This window comes from Andrena cerasifolii, chromosome 2 (genome assembly GCF_050908995.1).
Source record: "Andrena cerasifolii isolate SP2316 chromosome 2, iyAndCera1_principal, whole genome shotgun sequence".
Taxonomy (NCBI): Eukaryota; Metazoa; Arthropoda; class Insecta; order Hymenoptera; family Andrenidae; genus Andrena; species Andrena cerasifolii.
Genome location: NC_135119.1, coordinates 16,891,773 through 16,918,994, shown reverse-complemented (window position 1 = coordinate 16,918,994; position 27,222 = coordinate 16,891,773). Strand labels below are relative to the sequence as shown.

At 37.3% G+C, this 27,222-nt stretch overlaps 5 protein-coding genes across 6 annotated transcripts; 3 read left to right on the top strand and 2 right to left on the bottom strand.

The window, feature by feature from the left end:
- The first annotated feature begins 3,420 nt into the window (after nucleotides 1-3,420).
- Nucleotides 3,421-5,336, top strand: Pcd (pterin-4a-carbinolamine dehydratase). The gene is made up of 3 exons (XM_076806843.1): nucleotides 3,421-4,040; nucleotides 4,751-4,870; nucleotides 4,982-5,336. The coding sequence occupies exons 1-3, from the start codon at nucleotides 3,924-3,926 to the stop codon at nucleotides 5,162-5,164; spliced, it is 420 nt and encodes a 139-aa protein (XP_076662958.1). The 5' UTR covers nucleotides 3,421-3,923; the 3' UTR covers nucleotides 5,165-5,336.
- Nucleotides 5,337-5,387: 51 nt separating this feature from the next.
- Sdhd (succinate dehydrogenase, subunit D) lies at nucleotides 5,388-6,979 on the bottom strand. The gene is made up of 4 exons (XM_076806839.1): nucleotides 6,670-6,979; nucleotides 6,352-6,482; nucleotides 5,821-6,011; nucleotides 5,388-5,733 (listed from the first exon to the last, which is right to left on the bottom strand). The coding sequence occupies exons 1-4, from the start codon at nucleotides 6,719-6,721 to the stop codon at nucleotides 5,520-5,522; spliced, it is 588 nt and encodes a 195-aa protein (XP_076662954.1). The 5' UTR covers nucleotides 6,722-6,979; the 3' UTR covers nucleotides 5,388-5,519.
- A 180-nt stretch (nucleotides 6,980-7,159) lies between these two features.
- On the top strand, nucleotides 7,160-11,301 carry Pus7 (pseudouridine synthase 7). 2 transcript variants are annotated; one of them, XM_076806794.1, is made up of 6 exons: nucleotides 7,165-7,540; nucleotides 7,623-8,117; nucleotides 8,189-8,665; nucleotides 9,185-9,965; nucleotides 10,490-10,641; nucleotides 10,826-11,301. In XM_076806794.1, the coding sequence occupies exons 1-6, from the start codon at nucleotides 7,360-7,362 to the stop codon at nucleotides 11,131-11,133; spliced, it is 2,394 nt and encodes a 797-aa protein (XP_076662909.1). In that variant the 5' UTR covers nucleotides 7,165-7,359; the 3' UTR covers nucleotides 11,134-11,301. The 2 variants fall into 2 exon arrangements, with proteins under 2 accessions (XP_076662910.1, XP_076662909.1); XM_076806795.1 differs by lacking the exon at nucleotides 10,826-11,301 and having other exon boundaries at nucleotides 7,160-7,540; nucleotides 9,185-9,975; nucleotides 10,499-10,623.
- A 2,884-nt stretch (nucleotides 11,302-14,185) lies between these two features.
- Nucleotides 14,186-17,584, top strand: LOC143366527 (uncharacterized). Its single transcript, XM_076807665.1, has 5 exons — nucleotides 14,186-14,192; nucleotides 14,448-14,615; nucleotides 14,885-15,054; nucleotides 16,676-16,841; nucleotides 17,343-17,584. The coding sequence occupies exons 1-5, from the start codon at nucleotides 14,186-14,188 to the stop codon at nucleotides 17,582-17,584; spliced, it is 753 nt and encodes a 250-aa protein (XP_076663780.1).
- A 19-nt stretch (nucleotides 17,585-17,603) lies between these two features.
- LOC143366059 (beta-galactosidase) lies at nucleotides 17,604-26,922 on the bottom strand. Its single transcript, XM_076806804.1, has 10 exons — nucleotides 26,343-26,922; nucleotides 24,991-25,163; nucleotides 24,614-24,764; nucleotides 24,273-24,336; nucleotides 24,002-24,096; nucleotides 22,364-22,591; nucleotides 20,279-20,450; nucleotides 19,920-20,041; nucleotides 18,402-18,809; nucleotides 17,604-18,322 (listed from the first exon to the last, which is right to left on the bottom strand). Exons 1-10 carry the CDS (start codon nucleotides 26,412-26,414, stop codon nucleotides 17,888-17,890), a joined length of 1,920 nt encoding a protein of 639 aa, XP_076662919.1. The 5' UTR covers nucleotides 26,415-26,922; the 3' UTR covers nucleotides 17,604-17,887.
- Nucleotides 26,923-27,222: the final 300 nt, after the last annotated feature.

The following is a 27,222-nucleotide window of genomic DNA, read 5'->3' as shown; positions in this document are numbered from 1 at the left end:
TGTTTGGCAGCAAGTCTTAGAAATTTATGTTGAACACTCTCGATATTAATCCTAGTAGCATTTATTGTTGGCATTTTGATGGCGAACTAATTCCTAAGTTGGGGATACTATGGGCCAACCAGAAATGCTACTACTTAGGGTAGTTGATACATGATTTCCACTAGGAAGACCAGATTATACTTCCGTATTCCAAAAATAGGCCTGGTCAGTTGACAGTAGAGTATTTTAAGAGTGTTAGTATTGCTGAGAAATTTCGAGACCCCGTGGATAAGTCCCAAAAGGCTTAAAACTACAAGAAACAATATTGTAGCGCTAATCCCCCCAAAATTCCAATCTGCCTAATTTAACCCCTTCGCTACTTTCGTTCTAAAATTACTCGGTCGATTGTATCACTTCGATCATCATTTCTGATCCGTAACCGTATGCAGATACCCCCGCGCGTGTCGCGGGTCAGAGCAGCGGCAGCAAGTTAGCAACGCGTCCTTAGATGCGCCCAACAACCGAGCGAAGGGGCTGCGCAATCAGATTTTTTATGGCGCGCAGAATAACCCGAGCAGGCTCGCTGGAGGATACGCTAGTCCGATCTGAAAATATATTGCACAAATGTACGATGTTAACAAGCATGCCGCGCGCTGGCGACGGTAGGATGTGCCAGCGACTGGATGTCCGTGACAGGAGAGAGTAAGATCCAAGCGGTAGCTAGTTACTCGATCGCGGATCGTCTCGACGCTGACACGAATAAGTGAAATGGAATTCATTGATCGACTGGTGGAGTAATAATCAGACACAGAGCCATGCGGAAATCGGACGGCTGGCCGTAACTGGCAGCCCAACTTTTGCCCCATTAAAAAGTCAAGCGATGCCTCTGATGGGAACTTCAACCCTGCTCCGAGCCGCGGGGCTTTCCCTATTCATTCATATCCTTTTCTCCGTTAAGTGACTCCCTTTGAGCGATACTGTCCTCTTCGCCTGATCAGCTTACTCGCGGATGGGAGAATTAAGATTTGCAGAGAAAAACGCCCCCGTTCCTTATAAGAATCCGTGGTGGGAGGAATTGTAAGTCACCTACTGTTGAAGCTACTGCTTGTTTCTGTAGCTCAGTGGTTCCCCACTGGGGAATGCAATCCCGGGAATTATTTACTGTTCTGGGATTGCGGGATTGTTTGAAGTCTATCTTGGGATTCCGGAACTAATACTGGGATTGGGTAATAGAAGATTTCAATAATTAGAATGATTTATTGTGTATTAAAATTCTAAATCTTTATTTAAAGTAGAGAAACTTATTTTACAGCATTAGTCTCGAACATATACTAAAATCATTTTCAGCAATAAAGACTGTAGGACAATGAAGAATAGTGAAGTCTGAATAAGTAGGTGATATCAGTAAATCATTATGAATATTTTTGGAACTGCGAAAGAAGAAATAGCGAATATTATTTGATTTCCAATGTAACCGGCTGAAAAAGCTTGTTCTGCTTCAACGCTTGCAGAAGGAATTGACAAGTATTCATATGCCAGTTCTTGATAATGTCCAGGGGTTCCAGCATCCTCAAAGAGAATCATCTTTTTTTTTATGCTTGCCAATAAATAAATATTGTTCAGTTAGTTATACGCGACTTAATATTTTTATTTAAATAAATCATTATTATTGTCCTTGTTATTATGAAATGACTATGTTTATTTATTCTGTTAATTTTGTATATTTTTCAGATGTTCATAAACTAATTAACATTGTTAAAAAATCCCGGAATTCTCGGGATTAGTTGTATCAAATCCCGGGATTTTTGGAATCCAAAAAGCATTCGGAATCGCGGGATCCCGGGATAACTGTGGGTCGCGACCCCCTAGGGCAGGGGTTGCACGTACGAAAATTTTGCTGGCACGTCAATGATTTAGAGGTGATATCTTTAATATCTGTATATTAATCTAAAATAATTATTATATTATATACTGAAATATTTTTGGCCAGCTTTTACTATACGATAATGTGTGTATGTCAAGTTATGAAATTCAGTGTTAGTTTCTAAACTTGTCTAAAAAAAAACTGCAGTGATTAATTTTCTATTAATTTTTTCCCCTATTAAAAACTGCCCTGTACGTCAGCAATTCGATAAAATATTTTTTATAAATTATTGTCACGCACAGATAAAGGGTTCTCCACCCCTGCCCTAGGGGGTCGTGAAGTGTTTTCCGGGAAGTCGCCGCAGTTATTTTTAGGTGGCGATTCCTAGCACTTATTTATTTTAATATGGTTACATTGCCATATTCTATTAATGATGTAACACTAATTTTTCATAAATGAAAAAAAGAAAAAGCTGGTTACCCAGATGAAAATTCAACTTTCACACTAAATAAGATAGTTAAATATATTAAGTATCTTTAAGTATATTTAATATATGTATTAAGATAATTAAATATTATTAAGTTAGAATTATATTCTAAAATACCTATTTTTAATATATTTTCTTCACATTATTGAATTTACCGTACCCTATTATAGGGGTGGGGGGGGGGGTCGCAGCTGTTATTTGAATATTATAAAAAGGGGTGGCGACTCAAAAAAGGTTGGGGAACACTGCTGTAGCGATGGGTGTGAAGTTTGTGAAAGGGGGTTGTAAACGAGAATTAATTAAAAAAATTTGGAAATTTTATCGATATAATGGAAAAAGACTCAAGTATTGGCTCATCTTAAATATGTAATTAGTAGCTTCCCAAATGAATTACGATTAGTTGGCGCTATCTGTTAGTTATCTGATGGGTTGTGTCAATTAATTAAGTTAAGTAATTGATCGAGTCGAATGATAAGTACAGTGCATCTACCATCTTACCCTTTCGTGTGTAGCATTCAATAGGCGGTTTTAATAGATTAACGCGTTAAACGGAACATTCCCTTCCCAGCGCCCTCCCATGTGAATGTAAAAGTGAGGCAACTCGATGAGTAAGAGTGAATAAAAGGTTCGTAATCGCCGTCGTTATCCTAGAAGTGAAGCACGCGCGAAGATGAAAGTCCTTGGAAGAAAATGGTACGCGCGAAGAGAACAATGGAAAGGTGTTATTAAACGTCGATTCTAATATCCCGAATGTAATTTAAATTCTTCGGGGTAAGCGCAGTGGGATCGAAGAAACGGGCGACTAAATTACAAAACAGTTAATTAGAATCTAACAATTTTGCGAAATATCAATGAATAGGCTGGTAGATCCTCGAGAATCAATACTTCCATTCATTTGATCTTTTCTTTTAGATCACCTTTCACAAGACTGCATTCATTAACTGGATTTAATCACTATTACTTTATTCTGCGAGTACAATTTTACATACCAATATTTATTATTTAGTATTTACACGAAAATATGAGTTTCAATAAAGAAAACGCATAAAGATCTAAAAATATGGCCACCTGATTTCAAATAAACCGCCTTCACTTCTCCTGCGAACTCGTATTTTCCATTTGAGAGGTTAATTTCTCAATAATCAACGCCGAAATGCGAGTATTCTATAAATATAAAGTACTTAACCGTAAGGCTAATAAGTCCATCAATAATTGGTAGTAGTGACATCGAAAGTGTACTCAAAATATTCAAAGAGATTGTAAGGTGATAAAAATTAACCGATTAAGTTATAGTGAGGTTATGCTAAAGGATCATTCGTATCATTCGTTTAAAAACGTATCGACATATACTATTATCGAATGTTAGAATGTAAGAAGTTCAGAAATGACGACAATATTGTATAAAAATATATTAACAGAGTAGTCATTGGGAAGCTAACAGAGATACAATTATCTCGAGAAAAACTTATATTTAGCGGTTTTATCGATTAATTCTAGTAGAATGGAATTTAATAACAACTAGTTGCGCAAGACGATATTCATTTATTTCGTGATAGTGTTTCGACATAATCAAGGAAAAAGAAAGCAAAACCTATGTCGGCTTTAACGCGCATGCGATTTATGTGTGGTGGGGGGATCCTTCGAGAGAAAATATTCCATATTTCTGTCCGAAGAGAAATATCTGTTCCTGCTTTGAAAAAGAGCAAGATGGTAAGTTTCTTGTCACGAATTCGTAAAATAAATGTACTAAACAATACCTTTTATTATCTGTGGAATAGAATATTCAACTTTACGCGAGTATGAACGCGAAGTAATAATTTTCTGAATCCTTTATGCGTGTTAAATTTTTCCTTTTATTTTTCGAGTCATTGCTGTCATTCTAGTGGACTTGATATTAAATTTGTAATTTCTATTTTTGACACGCAATATTTTTTTTAGAAATCATTATTTTATCAAAATAGGTGGAAATGATTTCTAAAAAAAATATTGCGTGTCACAGTACTATTTCGTATTCGTTCGTATTCGTTGGGCGTAACACGTGGTTGACATTTCAAGTTACTCTTATTAAATTAATCAGTATTTTTATAATTATACGACGAAAGAATTAAAATTAAGCAGAGATCGTAGTGAGTTTCATCGATCTATTGACCGGAAGATTAAAATAATGTTTATTTGTTAAACAGTCCACTTTTTCGCGTCATAGGTACGTTCCGAACTGAAAGAGCGGTCGAAGTGTTTCCGGATCGTATCGATCTGATTTTTTTCATCGAAAATTTTAGTCTCTTCGCTTTTGCACTTTCTGGAGCTGTATATACAAGATTATTAAATTTTCGATTTATTTAACAGAATCTTACAAAAATATATTTATTGCGGAATAAGGATTAACTGTAAGAATTTAAAAGGAATGTACTACTTTTTAGGGAAAGCTCACTCAGGAAGAAAGAGAAAAAGACTTAAAACCACTATTGACAAGTGGTTGGTCTGTTCAGTCAGATAGGGATGCCATTTATAAGGAATTTCTGTTCAAAAACTTTAATCAGGTGTGGCAAAGATACTCCTATACTGCATAATTATTTTCCAACATTATAAAATAACAGAATATTCCAATATTATAGAAAATACATCTCTTACTGTTTTTCTGAAATTGCTAGGCTTTTGGTTTCATGACAAGAGTGGCATTGCAATCGGACAAAATGGACCACCACCCCGAATGGTTTAATGTTTACAACAAAGTAAACATTACTCTATCTTCTCATGATGTGGATGGTTTATCAAAGAGGGACGTTAAGCTTGCAACCTTTATCGAGAAGGTTGCTAAAATGGGCGACAACTGAAACTCAATGTGCATAATAAGTGCAATCTGTAAGTTCCAGATTAACTTCTGTGTACCCTATATACATGTGACTGTCTGATTTTTTTAAGCTTTATTCCATATTATGAAAGTCACGCTAATATCCATGTGTATTCTGTTTAACAATTTAAATAAATAACGTACAATTCAAGGAACCATGGTGTCTTAATTATTTCCGATGATAGTCTCGGTAATATAACAGAGTATTTAACGATAAATAATTTATTATCCGAATACTTTACAAGAAACGAAATTACAAAGCTCCTAATTTAGCATATTCATGATCTATTAAAAAATCAAGCTGACGATGACAATTACTCAGCAGGTTACTCAGGTGTTTAAGGTTTGGAGTTTTCCGACTTGTTGGGTTCTTTGCCAATTGCCCAGAAACTCTTTACGCAGCTTGCAACACCTGGACCGTTATTTATAAGCATACACAATCCGGTAAGGGTAGCTGCAGAAAGTAAGATCAATAGACCGTGTAAAGCCTTTGGTACGATCGTTCCAACGACGCTAGGTCGTGCGTAATCCGTAATAATGGCCTCCAGACCCCTGTTTGATAGTTGGCACGATTACAACAAATTAGATAACTGTACAACCGTTAATAAATTAATACAAAGCTGGAGAACAAATAATTACCAATGTGTATGCATTACAACTAACAATGACATTGCGCCGTCGAGGATTTTACTTTCGCATATCAACGCAGCTGGAATTACAATTGGAAGTGCAACGGAAACAAGCTTTTCCATAACCCATACACGCACATGGTCACCCGTAGTACTCGCGTTGCGACTTATTTGGCTGCCAATGGCTGGAGCTACGGGGAACTAAAAGGAAAACAAATGTGTTCTACAAAATTGTGCACGATAAGCAGTGGCGGATTTAAGAAAAAAGGCCCAGGTGGTAAACGTTGCGGGGCCCATTTTTTCGGGAAAATCAAGAGGTTTACTAAAAAGGGGTAAATCTACAGAGAAGTATAAAAAAAATGTGCTTAGATAAAATCATAATTTGTTTTTGAGAACAGGGCCCTAGGGGGACATTCCAAGCAGGGGCCCATATGGCAAGTGCTCATCGGCCGCCCTGTTAAATCCACCACTGACAATAGGAAAATGAAGTTATTACTGTAAAATAAACAGTTGAAATCAAATAATGTTTCCAGATTATTACCCTTGCTAGGATACGACTATCGTTCCTTATGGTAGAATTTAAGCATCGGTTAAAAGCGGCCAGACTGGCAGATGTCCTAAATTGGTGTGGTTTGCCAGAGCTTGAAAGAAGGCTCGTTTTCGAAAGTGATTCTGTAAATTTAACATTAATCGCAAAACTCTCGATTGTTTCAAATTTCCGAAAGCATGTCATGGCTTGATATTATATTACAAACTGATGGATCGAAGGTTTTTCTTGGTAGTAATACAGAAATAGTCCGTCGAGATTATGTAAACCAATAGAATTTAAATATCCTTCCAAATCTAATATGCAACTTACCTAACTGTCTAACCTTACGAAAGACATTAGCGCTCACTGTTTCGAAAATCATTTTGTCAATTTGTCGGACGCGAAATGTTTCAGATAAGATATCGCTTCTACCAAAGAGCGACGAATTCTTCACTAATTCTCGTGACAACTAAATTTTACAATTGTAGTCGCATATAGGTAAAAATACAACACAGGTAAACGTTCCCTGTATCGACCAGCGTTCGCATCGATTTTTATTTTCGACTTATCGAACTCGTTGCAATTGCAGACCGTGGTTTATTTCACATAACTACTACGCACTTGATATAATGTAAATAATATTTTGAATGCAGTATATTTTCGTAAGAAATTATTTGACGAAAATTTTATTTCATGCTACTCGCAAATGCATCGATCTATACATATTACATGCAACGAACAATTAGGATTTCAATTTTCGCATAATATATTCATGTTTACAGTATACTTTTTATTAAGATTTGTTATATGTATTACAAAATCGCAAGCCGGTATGGCGCGAATTGATTCTGGAGTCTACTCCTGATTGAGAGACACTGCTTTGAAGCACGTGGGGCTATAAGCTACAACGCTGGAAATAATAAGATACAATACATCGCTTCGTATAAACGATATAAGAGTACTCTAAGCGACAAAATTGAATTTTATTGAATTTCGCAGTAAATTCGTAAATAAACGACAATGTCACAAACGGAAGGTAAAAGTAATGATTCCGAAGGCACGTCTGTGTCAATTCCAAAAAATAGTGAGCCTGGTCAAGAACCTGTAAAGAGATGGACACATAACAAGGATCGCACAGGTTTTCCAAAAGGTCGCCGAGATTATAATGATTCCAGAAAACATTATGGTTCATTCCGTGGTGGTAAGATTTAGGAATAAGTGTAGAACGATTAATCCGTAAGAGAACGAACCAGTTCCATTATCATTGAAATTTCTTTTTCAAGGATATCGGAATGATAATTTCGGCAAAAAGCCCTTCAAGCGTAACTGGTCGAAGTCGCAGTACGACGGGAAGAGAAAGAAGTTGGAAGTTGGAAATCGGCTGAAGGAGTGCGACGTTGGGATCACAGAGTTCATAGGCGACCAAGGATTTTTCGGCGTTATTAAAGAAAGATACACAGATTTCCATGTAAATGAAATTACTCTCGACGGGCAAATAGCTGTAATGACAAATCAGGACATTCCGGTCGATAAGGAAGAAAATGAGAATCTGGAAGACTTGCAAGGAACCGTGCCTGATACGATATGGGATCAGCTGCAGACATTAAAAGATCCAGGGTCACCTGCTGTAGAAATAGACGTAACGGATTTAGAGAAAGATCAACGTAGGGCGATTCATACGATCGCTAAAAAGATGACGAATGTTATCAGTCAAACTATAGATAAAGAGAATAAGAAGATTATGGTGATTCTACCGAATAAAAAAGATAGCAATATCAGTACGTTAAGAACTTAGCTTTTAAAGCAGATTTTATTTTATTCGCATTGACGCACTGTTTTCCTCTATCAGGTCATAACATTCGGAAGGATAACCGGATAGACTGGAAGAAACGTGGCGGCGAATATTGTTACTTTCTGTTGCACAAAGTAAACATGGATACGATGGATGCTTTAAATCAATTGGCTATGAATTTGCGTATGAAGCCGAATAATTTCAACTACGCTGGTACAAAGGATCGTAGAGCGTGGACTACTCAGTGGGTTAGTCTAAGGAAAACGGAGCCGTCGGATATATTGAGAGCAGCAAAAAATGTGCGAGGGGCATACGTGGGGAACTTTAAATTTATGAAAGATCCGCTGAAATTGGGCATGCTGAGTGGCAACCAATTTAGAATTGCTTTGAGAAATGTTAACGGAACGGATGAACAGATTGAGAAAATAATGGTTTCTCTGAGGGACCATGGTTTTATAAACTATTACGGCTTACAGAGGTTTGGTACCGTTGCTGCCATTCCAACTTATGAAATAGGCAAAGCTTTACTTCAAGGTAATTGAAGACCTTGCAGCAAGAGGGGTGCAGCTCCATTTTGACCAGTTTTGAGTAAACTGGAAAGAACTGTTTATAAAATTATTGCTATTGCATAACATTAAAAGGAGAGCACTAATTGAATTTTTTGTAGTACAAAATGTAGTGTTTGGATACTGCAAGGGCCTTCTGTGCAGGGGCCTAGGCGGCAACTGTTCAACAGCTGCCCTGTTAAATCCGCCACTGGACGTAGTTGCGCGTTCGTATTGCACAAAACAGTAATGGGTGCAGGTTCAAAACTTGCAATAAATCGCTCATTTATTATCGAATTTGCATCAAACTTCCGCCAAACGATGTAGATTTTTTTACGAATATTACACATCATAACTGAAAAGTGGAGGTGCACCCCTTTTGCTGCAAGGTCTTCAATTGTTTCTATTAAAGTTCAACGGATACTATGCTACTCAATGTCTTTGTAATTTTATGTAATAGCCGTTTAAATTGTTGTCGTAATGTGTACTTTGTGCTTAACGAAAATAGGTAAATGGAACGAAGCGATTGAATTGATTTTGAAACCTAGGGAAGGTGAACAAGACAGAGATTTAGCAGAAGCTAGGAAGATATATGAAACAACCAAAGACGCGTGTACCGCGTACAAGCAGATTAAGAGATGCGATAAGATAGAGGCTACACTTTTGAAGGGCATTTGTACATCTGGTAGCAGCAATCCTCAGGGAGCCTTAGATTCCTTGCCAAGGAATGCCCGTTTAATGTATATCCACGCGTATCAAAGCTTCGTGTGGAACCATATGGTGTCGAGGAGAATAAAAGAATTTGGAAGGGAGCCTGTAGTAGGGGATTTAGTGTACGAGAATAATATAAAACAAAATGATAACGAGGAGTTCGCTTATGAAAACGCGAATGATGTAACCGCGGAGAATATAGAACCCAGTGAAAAGATTAGTAAGATCGAGAGTGACACACCTGCAGATGTACCAAAAACAGAGGAAGCGTCTGAAGCTTCTACCGAATCGACGACCGCTTCAATTAAAGAAGTAACGGATGCCACGGAGTGTTGTTTGAAAATAGACGAGAATGTTGAACAAAGTAATAGTACCGATGAGAAGGATGACAGCGAAGATTTATATAATCTTCCTGCAGTAAAGATTCTTAAGCAAGAAGATTTACCAAACTATACATTGGCAGATGTACTAATGCCTCAGGTTGGCTGGAAGGTTACATATCCGCCTTACGCTAAACCCTGGTTCGACGAGTTCTTAGCGAAAGATGGATTGACTACAGATCTCAGACAAAAAAATAAGTAAGTTTAGGTGTATTTGCGACGCTCCCACAGTATTTCGAAAATCGCGAAGCCGCGTCTAATATCGAGGTGGATATTTTGAACGAGCATACGCGCGAGCAGTAGTTGATTAGTTGGACACCGGGACGGGTCGTTTCCCAAATGATTATTTCAGGTTTCGCGCATACGTTTAAGACTACTGTAAAACGGTCGAAGAATCGTAATTTTTTGTTTTGCTTGGATATTAGTTTGAGATCTCTAGAATGACATGCAAAAGGTTTGAAATATAAACAGAGCTTAGTTTTGGAGATTCAGAGCCGAACGCACACTCGAATGTCTGCGTGCTGAACGATACTTTTCAAAACGGTGTACATGATTTATCAATCTGTATTGATGCAATTCTGACCAAATTTTGCAGACATCTTTGTTGTTACATTCTCTAAGCATTAACGGACCATTTTTTGACAATTCCTATAAGCTTAGTAAGAAAGAATCTTATTTTGATGCTGTGATATTCTTCATTATTAATATTTCTTATATTCTAGAAAGTATAGCTTGGGTGGTGCTTATAGAAAAATATTGCAAATACCATCAAATTTGTCTTGGAAGATCATGCACTATAAAGAAAAGCACAGTGATCTCATTATGTGCGATATTGACGAGATGAGGAAGACGTCAGCTCCAAAAGATGAACCAGGTATAATCCTTTCTGCAATTGTCGAAGTGTGAAATATATGTTAGGCTATATCTAAATACAGAAATTAATGGAGCATAGTTTAGCGAGCAAAACTGAAAGGGCTGAGAACTTCCCTTACTTTCCTCGCCCTTTCAGCTCTGCCAATGAGGATTATACAATTTGTAAGGCATTTGTAAATTTTCAGAGGGGCAGTATAGAGCTTTGATCGTCGAAATATCTTTGAAATCTTCTACATACGCGACAATGGCGTTACGCGAGATTTTGAAAATCGATACTTCTCCGCAAGCACAGGCTGCTCAGTCCGCTGCGTGTAACGCAGAGGCGGATAGTTCGGATACCGCAAAGAATGTTGTAGAAAGTGAGAGCGCAAGTTCTCTGCAAACTGATAACGAGACGATCGGCGGGGAACAATGTCCGGAAGCTGAGAAAACGGAATCAAATACTCCAAGCGTAGAGGATGTGGACAAAATGGATGTATCCGATGCAACATAAAGCTGATACACTTCAGTCGCAATTCATATAACTCGCTACTCACTAATTTCTTTGTACAAGCAAATAAAATATATGCAACACTATAATTATAATCTTAAATGCATAACGACACTTTATGTTTGATATCAATGTATTATGCATATAATACAAATTACAATTTATTTTTTTTATAAATATTCATATCAGTTTTGTTTTCTTTATATAGTTTGCGACGGTGAATAATATCAGAGTTGATAAAATATACTGCGTGGTTTTAATTTACTTTATGCAAGTGATAAAATCGGATGACCCTGTTCCAGAGTTGGGCAAAATGTAATCTAATTACAAATTACAAATTGTGGTCAACTACCTAAATCAACGATTACAGACAATGTGTAATCAACTACACAATTACATTTTAATCGTAATTTGTAATTTGTAATTTCCAAATTCCATTTTCAATTTTTTTTACGAAGAAGGCGATTTATCATACTCGATGAAAGAACTGAGGGATGTTTTTATTGGTAATGTATGTACGTCATACAGTAAAGAAATATTTTAAGAACGTACAAATTTGAGATATGGCTTGAGTCGTCATCGGGATCGATTCTCCATGATAATGCTGTATTACACACAGCTTAAATCGGGGTATTGTCGCGTATGGTCGATGAAGGAGCGATTTCTAATGATTCCGAGGAGACTTGAATAGCGTTAATATCCTCTCAGGTGACAAACGAGGGAGCCACGCTGCGGGACGTCCGGCGTCCCGATGCCACGCGACAAATTATCTCACCTCCGGTCGAATACCGTGAAAAATCGCCGATATCGTGACGAAGCGTTACTGTTGATCGACGAAAACGTATCGTTCTACCAGGGTAATTAAGCGACATTCTGGTTCAAACGATGTAGCATCTCCAATGAGTAAATGTTAAAAAATATGGCTGCTGAAGTTATTGATACAGTAGTTCAATTTCTGCTGTATTTTAATTTAAATTCAAGCGCTATAATGCGGGATATAATTTAAACAAAATTATAGAAATAGAATTAAAAGTGGCTTGTAATTCTGTAGATATATATAATATATTAAATGTTCGTTAGTTTAGATTGGAATATAGAAGCGTTTCTTCTTTAAAGTAGCTCTATCGAATAAATGAAATTGTCGCCTTAGATTCTAAATATTCTAAAAATATGTTTCTTAAATAGCTTTTCCAGCTGTATTAAATTTCTTTGAGTGTTGCTTAATTAAATAACGAACAAGATTATCGGCGGAAATTTTAGTCCGAAGAGTACGTTGTTCACATTTCTGTAATTAAACAATTTCATACGCAAAATTTGAAACTGTAAAAATATAATGTTCCATTTAGGATACATGGGCGATGATTGTTATTCTAAAATCTAAACGATCTGTATGCCCAGCCAATAGGGCTCTTTTCGTTAACTAAATTTAAGGTTTTAAGGAAATATGGTTTTCAGTGTTTGCATGAATGACTTTTACTTTACGTAGGAATATAGTACCATTGTACAGTACCATCCTTGGTACCGGTTGGTACTGCAGGATAATAGAAAGCACAATATGAAGCCGCAGGTTGCCATTAACCATATTGCAGCATTCCTTTTGAATGTTTGAAACATTTATCATATTTCAATAGAATACTGTTTTATCGTTCAGAGAGATGCAATTTTTACAACTACTTCAAAAACAATTTTTATCCATGGATTTATGAATAGTTAAACATTTTTTTTTGTGATATAGAATCATTTAGGGTTGCTCGTCCAGCCTATACTACGAAGTCGCGACATTTCGGTTCACATTTAAGTGATTAATTTAGTAATTAAAACTGCGCTTTTATCGTATTAGAAATGTGATAACATCATGGGAGGATTTGGATATAGGCTAAGTAGACTGCAGCATCGGGCGGCAAATTTTGAGGAGTGACGAATTTTGGGACGCGGCCAATTTTGGGGAGGGACAAATTTATGGGAGCGGCAAATTTTGAGGAACGACACATTTTGGGACGCGGCCAATTTTTATGAGCGGCAAATTTTTGGGAGCGGAAAATTTGGGGGAGCGGTAAATTTTGGGGAGCGAACAAATTTGGGGAGGGGTACATTTTTGGGAGCGACAAATTTTGGGGAGGAACAAATTTTTTGGAGCGGAAAATTTGTGGAGCGAAAATTTTTGGGGAGGGATAGATTTTTGGAAGCGGCAAATTTAGGGGAACGGCAAATTTTGAGGAGCGACAAATTTTGGGAAGCGGCAAATTTTGTGAAGCTGCATATTTTGAACAGTGATAAATTTTGGGGAGCGGCAAATTTTGGAGGGCGACAAGTTTGAGCGAGAGAAATTGAAAAGGTTTAAACGCAGAGGCTTAAGACACCTTTACAAACAATTCACACTTTTTCTTTGTTGGTGTAGCGAATTAGCAATGACTCAGATGTGAGTGACCATATTGAATTAATTTCGAAATTGTCTCAACACTTTTAAATTAAAATATTTTATGATATTTCACGGAAAGGGCGGCAAACGCTTGTCAACCTAAGAGCGCCAAATCTTCAAATCCGTCTCTGCATGTCGGAAGAATATTCTGCTGAAAGAATCCTGTTAAAACCACAAGTTCCAAGTTACGATAGTTTAGATAATAATTCACGATATTAAGGACTTCTCACCACAACACAAGGGAGGAATTTAATACCCCTGAAAAGTAATATTTTTTTTCACTGTGAGTGTCGTTTGTCACCGTCCTTTCTCGTCGCGCATTAACCACGATAGTCAGTGGAAGGGAGTACGAGATATTTTCAGTTCTCACGATGCTGCGTAATTATCCAAAGGTGTATCAAACTCCGCCCTCCGGAAAAAACGCCGCCCCCGACATGCGCCTTCGTCCACGAGGCCAGCCGTTTTTTTTCACCTGTAATCGTCTCCATAATCTGTTTGGGGTAGCCGGCATCTAATTCACACTTACCCTTCTTCATGTCTACATCCGTTGGCCAAGTGCGTGGAATTCTGTCGTTGGTGAATTTTGTGATACGCTCGCGGATATCGTTCAGTTTGAAAGTAATAGAAAAGCTCGCAATGTCCGGTAAGAATCGATCGTAATTAAGTAAGCGACTTACTTACTATAATTTTATATTATTCTAAAGAATCTTTTAAAATCTCGTTCTTTCGTAAACATTAGTATTATTCAGTTAAACGAAGTGACTCTATTTTTTTTTATTATTAAAAGCATTTGGATAATTCTTTTCGTTTTGGAGAACCACTTACAGTGGACGGAGATGTTGAAAAATTCAAGGGAAATGTATAGTTGATCCTTCGTGATTTCATGTGAAATACTAAGTATGGGGCGTTGTGCAAGACAGGCCGTTAGATTTGAGCTGTCGCGGCTCTGAGAAGGAAATAAATCTGACAAGCTCTTCGAGGTATCAGAGGTGCTTGCCCTGTCAGACGTGTGGTAAAAATTTCGACAGACCTTCTTTGCTGAAACGGCACCTACGAACCCACACAGGTCAGTCTTGGTAAATTTAATCGAATTTACATACACCGTTAACTGGTTGATCCTTTCAATTCCCACTGTTAGAACGTTCAATGACAACAGCCATGCCATTTAATTGGAGAGTGGTGTTAAATGTAACGCACGGTGTAAAAGTGTTCAATATTCTTCATTTTACCTTCTACCAATTTGAAGTTTTGTCGTGAAAAATCTTTGGCTGTAAATAAAGTTTATTCTAACAGGTGAATGTTAAGTTAAAAATATGAATGTAGCATTGATAACAGGTGAGAAGCCACATGGTTGTGCAGTGTGCGGTAAAATGTTCAGCACGAGTAGCTCCCTGAATACCCACGTTAGAATTCACACTGGAGAACGTCCACACGAGTGCCCCATTTGCGGGAAACGTTTCACTGCATCCTCGAATTTGTATTACCATCGGATGACACACTATAAGGTTTTCAAATTGCTCCACTACTAATAATTAATTTACTCGATTCGACTGCAATTCAACCCTCGGCTAGTAGGGTGAACTATCCGCCGCGTAAGTGCGTCAGTTTGGTCAAGGAAATACGAACTTCTCTGACTCCATGTGCGAAGACAGACAGTTGGAAAATCGGTGTGAAAAATTGGCAACGAATGGCAAAGTTATTTTACTGTTTTCTATACTTCAATTATCTACTTATGTATCGGCTGAAGCTTAACACAAAAGAATGAAGATGAAGTAGTATAGCAGGATCTCGATTATTCGAATGATGTCCGCGGAAACAGAAAGCAAATGAGGACCTTGCAGTAAGAGGGGTGCAGCTCCATTTTTACAAATTCGTGTAAATTAGAAAAAAAAAACTGTTTAGAAAATGATTGCCTTGGATTAACATTACAAAGAGAACACTAATTATTGAAGAATATATATTTTCACGTAATAAGTAGTAAGTACTCAAGTTGATAAGGTTTTATTTCTATTATTGGCGAATTTTGTTAAATCTCGAGCATTCGGATTGCGCAAAACAGTAATGGGTGCAGGTTGAAAATTTGCAATAAGTCGCTCATTTGTTATCGGATTTGCATCAAAAGTGCGCCAAACGATGTAAATTTTTTTTTACGTATATTACAAAAAAATCAAAAACTGTAAAAAATGGAGCTGCACCCGTCTTGCTGCTAGGTCATCACATATTTTCGATATACAATATCTTCGCTTATCAACCAGTTATATTGTAGATACTACGTACCCAATATCTTAGAGCTAGTATATGTTCTAAGCCCAATGTATCAACAAACAAAGACAACAAAAAATAAAGAAAAATATAAATAATGTTCCTAGGTCTTTATAGATTCGAAAGAATTCACAGCATCAGAAATAGTTATCATATGGCACGAAGCACAAGAAAACTAATAACTTTGAAGAAAATGTGCAATTTAGTAATTCAGAAAGATTGGGAAAGTACATTTAACCCTTCGCGATCACACGGGGTGTATCGCACCCCAGGATATGTATTGTTCCAAGATTTCTGTAAATTCTTAGACTCTCATTTAAAGCTTTGTTGAATTTTAACAAAAAAAAAATCGCTTTTATCCTCAACTATTTTATCAAATTCAAATTTTAACATATCAAAATCTACATTTCTAGAGAAAGAGTATCAGAGCATGATTCTATGAGTATTGCGAATGTACAATTATCATTCAAAAGTTAACAGATTCAGAAATACGAAAATGGTAACTCAAAAATGACCAATTTGTGATTATAAGGTGTGACCACGGAGGGATAATAATATTCAGAAAGTTCGTAACAGTATGTACCTAATTAGTTGTAATACGAGTTGTTCGATTACCTGGTCATCTTGTACCTATATTTGTTCCCATAATCGAGGTCCTACTGTATTATGCAAAATTTGTGTATTATGCAAAGCTATTGATTAATGAATCTTTTCAATCTCACCCCACTAGTTGAGAGCCAGTGATTCCTTTCGATTTCACAAATTCTTTTCTTTCTGATTACTCGAAACGTGCTTAAGTAACTATAGAGGAAGCTAGCTTTTTTACTCGATACATATAAGGTGGTGATCGAGAAATGTACACAGGAAAAGCCGCACAAATGCAACGAATGTGGCCGCTCTTTCCCAACCCCTGGCGATTTGAGAGCTCACGGGTATTCCCATACTGGTAACTGGCCTATGAGATGCTCAGTCTGCAATCGGGGATTCTGCAAGCCTGCAGCCCTACATCATCATATGCAATTACATACTGGTAATCACCGTTGATTATGCACGTTGTTTCGAAGTAACCGACGGATCCTTGACGTCGTAGGAATGCTGATTTTAAGAAGTGTCAGTGTTTGTTAAATGAAAGGAAAATGCTTGTCTCTTTTCGTAGGCTTTGCGTGATAATTTGCAGAATTCGAATTTTCAAGTTCCTTTAGAAGTATCTACTATGAAAAGGCAGTAGGCATATTTGAAAAGTTTATTAATTGAAGAGGCATTGGGAAAGTTTATTAATTTTTTTATGACAGTAAGTTTAACGTTCAAAGTAATTTTAAGTGAATTTAGTCTGAGAGTCAAATCGAACTTAGATAATTCATTGAAGAACAGACAAAGTGAAGGTTTTCTTCGTGACGTCTGCATACATAACTCAGTAACTGCTTCGATTTCGCGCTAGGAAAGGATTCTCTTTCGATTTAAGGATATTGAGATATATGGGAAAGAATAAATAGCAAGGTGAAGTAAAAGGAGCTTATTGATTTCATTTCAGGCGATCGGCCGCATCGTTGTAACGTATGCAAAAAACAGTTCTCTGTGATCAGTAATTTGCGATCGCACGAGCGATCTCACAATATCAGTATGTCGCCCCGAAGTATCGTTAATTCCAGAAGCATGGAGAGTAATTCGACAACCGTGGGCGCAGTTACGTTCGAGGATGTAAACAGAAGTTATTTGCAATTCCCTCCAGGCTATTCGTGGACTTCTTGGATACCTTTGCAGTACACAAAGTGAATGGAATAATTGTACTATAGACGCAGTCACGGTATACTTTAATTTAGGTAATTACTACGAACAAATGTAAAATATAAATACGTGGAATGTAGAAGAAATTATAAACGTTGACGTAAACCATCTCTTCAACTTTAGCCCACAATTATAGTATTTAAAGGTGTCTTATCAATAGCCAAGTAACATTGCTTTAGAATAATAAGAAATTACGTTATTCATTTAAATAAAATTCGCAACTGAAAAGCGGTAGGTAGTCAGCAATCATTGCGAAGGTGTCTTTTGCGGAAGCAACCAATTTGTGACATCCTAGTTACTGGAATCACCCTCGCTGTTCGAGGATTGGCCTTTGTAATCAAGAATCGGCGTAGCCTGTAGCTTCATCTTCCAGCTGTTGGGTACATACTCCAGTTCCATCAGCACCAGCTCATTTTCACCCGTCCTCATGAAAGACGCTGGAACGTACAGCGTCATCTGGGGTCCAGCGAGCGGCCAGTATCGCCCAAGATTCTGCCCGTTCACGAAAGCCACCCCTTTGCCCCAGCCGATCGTGTTCAGGTACGTGTCCATCGGTTGGCCAGAAACCGTGAAGTTGCCACGAAGAATCACCGGGCCATTGCGGAGAGTACCGCTTGCCATCGAGATCGATGGGAGAAAACGAATTGGACTGATGTCGTCTATACGTAATCCTAGCATTCTCCAAGGACCGAGGGAGATGTTGTTAAGAGTTACGGCCGAGACTCCCTATTTAAAAAGAAAAGGAAATAAGAGGGAAAGATATAGATACATTTTGAAAAGATTTTTAAAAGGTTGACCAAAGCACCTTGAAGTCGCGAAGACCGCTTCCGTAATTCAGCCGACCTTGATTCTCGACCAGCAGCCTCAAGGTCCGCCCGTAAGGCTGCTCTAAGCTCATGTCGTATATGTTGTTGGTGCGACTCAAGGTCCCAATCAAGTTGCTGTCCACGTAGACCAGAGCTCTGTCGCGAACCAGGGCGTGTAGAAGCGCAGGGTCCGAATAATTAGCTGGTAGGTCAGCCTCGTAAAGTACTAGCCAATGCGGCAGGCCGAGGGCTTCGAATGATTGCGGCTCAGATGCTTGGACAACGACCGTGGCAAACGATTCTCTGCCTTGGGGTGTGAAGAGCCGGAGGACTGGTGTCAGGAGAATTGGACCATAATCGCCTTTTGGAGATGCAGTTGGCACGGATACGTTAGGTAGCGGTAAATACTGTAAAAATTCAGCCCATGTTTTGTTGATCAATCAAGGGTTTCGTTATTGGGCTCGAAGTTTTTGGGTTTCAAGGAGCGGTGTGAGAGATGTGGATTTTTAGCTTTTAAGAGACCCGCAAAGTGGAACCTCAATCCTGGATTCTGCTACAGGTTGTTTTTAAAGAATTACCAGGGGCAGATTTTGAGATTTGGCGTCCCTAGGCTGACAAGCGTCTGCCGCCCTTTCCGTGAATTATTATAAAATATTTTAATTGAAAAGTGTTGAGACAATTTCGAAATTAATTCAATATGGTAACTCACATCTGAGTCATTGCTAATTCGCTACGCCAACAAAAAAAATGTGAATTGTTTGTAAAGGTGCCTTAAGCCTCTGTGTTTAAACCTTTTCAATTTCTCTCGCTCAAACTTGTCGCCCTCCGAAATTTGCCGCTCCCCAAAATTTGCAGCTTCACAAAATTTGCCGCTCCCAAAAATTGATCCCCCCACAAAAAGAAAATTTCGCTCCCCAAAATTTTCCGCTTCTAAAAATTTGTCCCCCTTCAAAATTGGCTGCGTCCAAAAATTTGTTGTTCCTCAAAATTTGCCGCTCCTCTAAATTTTCCGCTCCCAAAAATTGATCCCTCCCCCAAAATTGGCCGCTTCCAAAAATTTGTCCCTCCCCAAAATTTGCTGCTCTCATAAATTTTTCGCTCCCAAAAATTTATCCCTCCCCAAAGTTTGTCCCTCCCCAAAATTTGCCGCTCCTCAAAATGTGACGCCACTCAAAATTTATCGTTCCCAAAAATTGTCACCCCCCGAAATTTGCCACCCCAGGCTGCAACCTACTTAGCCTATACACAAATCCGCCCCTGGGAATTACTGCAAATAACGATAAAGTTTCTTGGGGGAGAAATAAATAAGGAAACAGAAAGACGTTTAACGAGGTTTAAAATATGAAATTGAAATTCACCCTTGTCTTTAACAATTTTCATTTGGTTTATGATCTTCCTCAACGCGATGAACGACACGTAAGTAGTAGTGCTAAACAGTGTGCAATTTATTAATGCGAAGTCGAGTAAAACCCAGGATCTCTTTTATAAGTAATTCTGTGATTTAAAAAATACTGTACCTTGGAGATAACATCTCTGATTTCGAAATACTTTGGCGTTGGATCACCAGCTTCTGTCAACGGAGCATCGTAATCATATGATGTTAATTGCGGTAAATACGTGACTTCGCCACCGTTAGCACCTGTGGGAATTGCGAACACGAATTAATATCTTGTCGAATTTTACAATTTCCATCCATTCCGTTTTATCAACAACGACAGCCACATTGAATGCTCGATCTTCGTTTCTACGATCGTATCGTAATTAAAAATTACGGGCTTTTACTTTGACGTGTGAATTTTACTTATTTTAAGTAGAGGTGTGGTATATCGAGTAAATAGAAGTTAATAATCAAAAAATTAAAAAAAAAATCACTAACCAGCGGTGAAACCGAAGTTTGTACCACCGTAAAACATATACATGTTAACAGAGGCACCCAAAGACAGCATTTCGTCCAATGTTTTGGCAACTGCTTCGGATCTCACTCTTTGAAACGGTTCTTCCCAGTGCGTTAACCATCCAGGATAATATTCAGAATTTACAAAAGGGCCCTGAGGAAAACAACTCGTATTTTACAAACAAACAAATGCGTATCTTCGTGTTAATCCTTCGTAACCTTTTCATTTCTGCTAACGAAAATCTGCGATTTGTCTGCTCAAGAAATTCCATTGCGAAAGAACAAACTCCAACTTTTCGAATCGCTTATGAAAAAGCAAAGAAGTGAAGGCAAATTATATTTTCGAGATTTTACTTTTTCATTATGTTGTTTAATATAGATTGTAATAATTAGACTGCGGATGTTTATGCATGTGACATGTACAAAAACTATATGCAAATATGCCAGTAAAATATGTTATGTTTAATTTTATCGAATTTGTTAAGTGGAGACCGACAGTTCTCAATTTCTTTATTGTGGCTGCAACTTGTGTCTATTGGAAAACATTCTGATCAGTTTCAATTGCAGCGGCATTATTTCCATTAAAAGTTTCATCTACCTATTTGCAGAAATAGAATAAACAGTGAAAATTAATAATTTTACTATTTTCGGATATTAAGAAAAAAAAATAGTCGAACCTCTTTAATTGTATTGGTATTGTTTATCTGTAACGGGCGATTGTAATGAACGACTGATTAGTCTCTACTAATGACTTATTAGGATAGATCGCATGGGATTAGTATCGTTACTAAAGGTTGTCTGTATTTAATCCATGATCGCAACCAAATACAGTGAGGTGGTAGATTTAAAAGAAATATGTAGCATATGTGCATACGCTTTGTTAAAAGACAAAATAATAATTACATATCAATATATGTATTTGCATAAACATCCTCAGTGTAGCAATGATTCTCAAGCTATAATTGTTATTTTCAATTTCATTTCATTTCGCGTGCCGAAGTTCTGATGATCAAATGAATCCAGATATCTCGTGCTTTATTTGAACACGACGGCTAATACTGATGTGCGGTAACGATAACCTTGAAGAAGGAATGCACGAATCTCAATATCGTCAGATATTGAATTCAAAATAAGAGATTGCAAAATGCCTCTGTGGTAGGAAAAGTATAAATGCAAATTATAAAGAAAAATATTTTGCTTCATTGATTCAGATCATTTTTACGTCTGAGAGTATCATTTAAATGTCTGGTAGTGAATCTGTTAATTAAGGGGGTATACCCGTTTGAACCCTCGGAAAATGTATACATTTTGTGGATTTTTTTACAAGTCAACGGTTTGATGCAGATTTCCCGCTTTTTAACTATGTTTACATAGTATTATGAACTACTTATAAAAAAAGTTTCAGTAAAAAAACTATTGTTTTTCGGAAGTTACGGATACATGTCCGAAAGTCTCTCGATTTTAGACGGCTAAACGGTGGCCCTAAAAACTCGCGCTACGTTCAACCAATTTACTTCAAATTTTGCATGCAGAATCATAATAAGATTCCACATCGTCCAACGAAGGCGATTTTGAAAATTTTGAAAAATAAAGAAATGGTGAGAGATCAAAGGTAAAGTTAAATTTTTCTAAGAGAAAAATCCACCTTTTTCCTTTATAAATAATAAACGGGGAATCGGAATAAAAAAAGCCTTCGTTGGACGATGCGGAATCTTATTATGATTCTGCATGCAAAATTTGAAGTAAATTGGTTGAACGTAGCGCGAGTTTTTAGGGCCACCGTTTAGCCGTCTAAAATCGAGAGACTTTCGGACATGTATCCGTAACTTCCGAAAAACAATAGTTTTTTAACTGAAACTTTTTTTATAAGTAGTTCATAATACTATGTAAACATAGTTAAAAAACGGGAAATCTGCATCAAACCGTTGACTTGTAAAAAAATCCACAAAATGTATACATTTTCCGAGGGTTCAAACGGGTATACCCCCTTAAGGAAGTCAAATCCCTGCGTTTGAGGAACACGACGTGGTATATTCCATTGAAAAGTGTTCTCCAATGAATATTTACCCGTGGTTCATATAAGCGCATTATTTCGAAGCTTTTCGTCACGTTAGCGGCAGTCCCAAAGTCGACGGTAGCATAGGCCCCGGGTATAGACCCACAACGAAGCATGCTTGCACTGTTTCCATCGGTCGTGTATAGTAAAGCTTTCGTTCCAATTATCTTCCACATGATATCTCGAAGTCGATACAGGTAGTCCCTGTCGCAAGCGTAGCTCCCGTATTCATTTTCCACCTGAAACGGCCTCAGTTCATCGCTATTCACGAATAAGCATTGAAATTCATCGCGGTTTACGAATAAGCATTGAAATTCATAATAATTGTACATTGACGATTCAAGGGCGTCCGTAGAGTTTTTCTAGGTGGAGGGGGCAACTTTGAAAAACAGTCAAGTTGGCAGGCGACAATTGGTTGCTTGTTCGAACCCATTTAAGCATCGCCAATTTAATTAAAAATTTTAAAATTGAAATTTAAGAATATTCACTGGTTTAGTATAAAATTATTAAAGATTGGCTTTAAAAAATAAGCGATCTTTTCTCAAACCAGGGGGGAAACTGCCCACTTTGCCTCCCCCTCCCTGCGGCTGACTATGTGACAATCCCCTTTCGGAAAAGCCTTTCGAAAATGTTGCATTATTTATAAAGCTGCGGTGACCTACTCGCGTTCGTCACTTAAGCGTATCTTCTTATTTAAATTCAAGTGTAGATAAAAATTAATTATTATTCAATACTATGCTGGGTGACTGTCTTACATAATAAACAGTCAGTGGCACCGATTTATTATTTTATTTTTTAAACTAATCCAGGCGCAATACTGCATGTAAGGAGTGATACTTCACTGCTTATTTTAGTATTTCAAACTGAAATTTTAGTATGTAAAATGAATTTGATTGTTTCATGAGTGATTAAATTCGATGAACGTGTATAGCCGACGGAAGAGAAAATTCCGAGTCGTAAATTACCCGAGATGGTAAACGCAATTATATACCTCTTAAGGGATCCGTCCATTAAGGCTCTATGTAATAAAAAAAATTTGAAAACTGAGGAACAGAAACTAATTTAGGAATACTGAAATTAGTGAATCCGATTAATGATATTCATATCATTAAATCTCTAGTACCAGGATTTCTCGGTTTTGAAAGCCGGGTTTGAAAAACATTTTTTTTATAACTTCGTCAAATTCGGAAACCGGTTTTTAACTATAAAAAACCAGTTTTAGATACCAGAAATAATATGTAAACGTGAAGACTAATTAATTATTGAATTAAAGAGTTGTTTAGTTTAATACTAATCTCCACGAGTTCGTATTTCTAGAAGAAAAATACTAAATGAAATAAAGATTTATAATTTACATATTTTTTCGGATTTTACTTTTTTTTTTCTTATTTGCTTTATTTTGTAGAGATAGAGTACCTATATTTTATTTTGTTATATTTTTGTACTTCCATAAATATTCCACAAACTAAACAATTTGAAAATAAGCATACATATTTATTTACTGTTTTAATAATTCTTTTTTTTAATATTTTAATTCAAAAACGAGTTTCTTCAAATGTCAGTTTTTGTATAAAACCTAGGTAGCACCTACCTAAGTAGTACTACCGTTTCATAGTTGAGGCAGTAGTAATATAAAGATAGTTTCTTACCTGAATCATGATTATGGGACCTCCATTTCCCCTGAGGTAAGGTCTGACTCTTGTCAGTACTTCGTTTAAATAAATTTCCACGTACCTCATGTAACCTAAATAGTAAGAGAGTGCCTTGTATATACCGAAGGGATGATTGCGAATTTTCATGCGTCACAGTTTATGCATAGAATGGATTATGAAGACTAAAAGCTGAAAGTTTCTTTGTACATATTTGAAAACTAAAGATTACAAATTTGGTACACAGTTGAAGGTGATTAAAAATTCTTACGTGGATCATTTGTGCGTAATTTTATATCCGGTACACGCGTCAGCAACCAGTATGGAAGCCCTCCCTGAAGAAAATGAGCAAAGTGGAATTAATTAAAGAAATGTAAATTATCTGTAATTCCCAACGATTAATTAAATAATTAAATATTTAGTAGCAGTCTCAGCACTAGTAAGATAGTTAATGAATTATTAAAATTGCTAGCTATCAGTTAATTAAATGAACAATTTCGTTAAACGGCAACCAATGTTAGTATCAAAATTCTTAATTGTTATTTAAATTACGAAGAAATTTTCTTTTAAATAGGCACATACAAAATTGGTAAATTTTCGTAGACTACTTACAAAGTCTCTTTCCGCGCAAATATAAGGACCCGGTCTCAAAAGGACCAGTAGATCCTCTTCTTGCGCAATATTCAAGAATTCTATCAAATCCGCTTCACCTGTCCAGCGCCATTCAGTTTCAGAAGGTTGGTGAAGGCTCCATTCTACGTAACTGATGAACAAAATAGTTACACAAAAGGATTCCTTTTTTCAGACATAAGTAATATACGAACAAAGAGTGAATTTAAACCTCGAATTGAATTTGAATAAAATTGCGAATGGGATAATATGAATCAGAATAAATGAAATTGAATGAAGGAATGAATACATGAATTGAAATGGATTAGTTCGATATTGAAATTCAGCGATTAATAGGTGGCAAGAAAAATTTTACGCACGTGGAAATGGCGTTCAATCCCGCCGCTCTCATTTTTCTCAGACGATCCCTCCAGTATTGTCTCGGTGATCGAAAGTAATGAAAACTGCCAGACACGTATCGGAATGGTCGTCCATCGAGTAAAAATTGATCGTTCTCGTAATCGACATCGAAACTGAGGTTCAATTTTGTATTCTGAAATTAAAAATTTAGGATATAATCGACCACGATTCAACAGAATTATTCTGGTTCGTCTGAATTTCGAGCAGGCATGTTTTCGTATATCCAATTTGGATTTACAATTAGTGGAATTAGCTGCATTTTGGAAAGTGCTCCGCATTGTAAATTGCTTTTTTGGGAAAAGATTTTGTGCTGTATAGGGTTTAAGGAAATTTGTTAATTATGGAGCAGGTTTGCTGAACCTTTCAACTTATATATATAAGTTTAAAAAATTATATATATATATAAAGTTTAAAAAATTATATATATATATATATATATATAATTTTTTAAACTGTCAATAGACGAAGTATTTGGTAAAAAATCTGTTCAATTAAAAGCATTTTACGAAAACTGTGAACGAACTAACGAAGTTACGTGACACACTATTAATATTAAAAACTTCATTATACAAGTATGTATAACTTTCTTGTTAGCTTCTCACCAAGCTACTTCATTAAACATTAAATTACTTCATATTAATCGTTAAGTATCTAAAAAAAAACGCGGTTTTTTGGCGCGAAGAGTAAACGCTAGACAGAGTAAGTTCGAACGATTATATTGAAGTTAGACATTGATTTTGAGGCAGTAAGTTTGATATTAATATCGGAGGATTATTTTATTGATTATTGAAACTCACTTTCGCAGTTCTCACTCAACGCAATCGAAAGTTATACTAGCCCAAAGTCGGCCAAGCACGTTACGATTCTGTCATTATTTACATTTTGTTGACTCCATACACGACGTCTACGCGATGCTATAATTATTGTTCGGATGTTGCTTTTAGTTTTAAAGTTATAAGACGAAACACGATTTTCGTAACAGTCGACTTATTCGTGCACGCCCCCCAGTACTACTCCGATTTTAAAGACGTATTCCCGTAAACAAATGAATAATTCCATTTAGGCACCTTTCCAATTAATTATGCTCACAAACATTACAAGCTTCTTACAACTACTTAACAATTATAAAAAAATCACGAACTTAGTGCCACTGATGTTCCACTCTCTACGTAACTGTAGTTGCAATAAAAACACTCATGTTATGCATAAAGAAACCTCTTCCTTTCTCGCCGGTTAAAAATTCAATTACACGATTTAAATTTACAATCAAACCGAACTTCTTCCAAAAACTCGTTCTTGCCGTAGTACTCACATTGTTCACGTGGACGTTCACCACCTCTCCCAGCGCACCGGTCAGGGTCAAGGCTAACAAAACTGACCACATCTCGTCTCTGACTAAAAGAAGCTGTAGTACCACGTTGCTCTGAATCACGACCACTAATCAAAATCGTATCCTCGATCGGAACACTCGGGTAGGATCCCCAAGCTAATTAGTCGACGGGTCCGTGAGTTCGGCGCCCAGCTGATGCGATCAGTTGTTGTTTAAATAACTCCGACGGTTGCACATCTCGGACCTGGTGGCTTCGTGGTGTCGATCGTAATCAGTAAGATCCGATAACGATATGCGATCGAGTGCTTGTTATTCGATCGCCCTCACCGCCGAAGCCAGATGGCTGGACGTTCTATTCCAGTTTGACGACACGACTGGCCGGATCCAGTGGGAGACTCGTAATGCGTTATCTGACCCCGATCGAGGACAGGTCGCGATATCACTAGCCGACAGGGGACGTGTCACGGGCACTGTACTAAACAGTGGCTTCAGGATGACTGCCAAGCAAGCCGGTCGGCAGTGTTAGCCAGGCAGGCGTTACGCGAACACTCCGTTACGTGGCCAGAGACGGGGACGAGACGATGCAGAACGTCTTGAAATAATTGATCCTCAGCTGGTAGCGAGTGTTCCCTGGCCCCCCGATCTTTCTAATCTTCGAGCTCTGAGCTCGTGCAGAATCGAACGTACAATTTTTCACGACAAGTAACTGACAATAGGGTGTACTAGGCGGAATAATTAATCTTGAACTGGTAACAAGTGTTTCCTATCATCTGATCCTTTTAGAATCTTCTGGCCCTACTCCTGTATGCTGATTATTTCTCCCTCAGGTGTACGCCTATTAAACTAGTTTTGCAAATCGAAT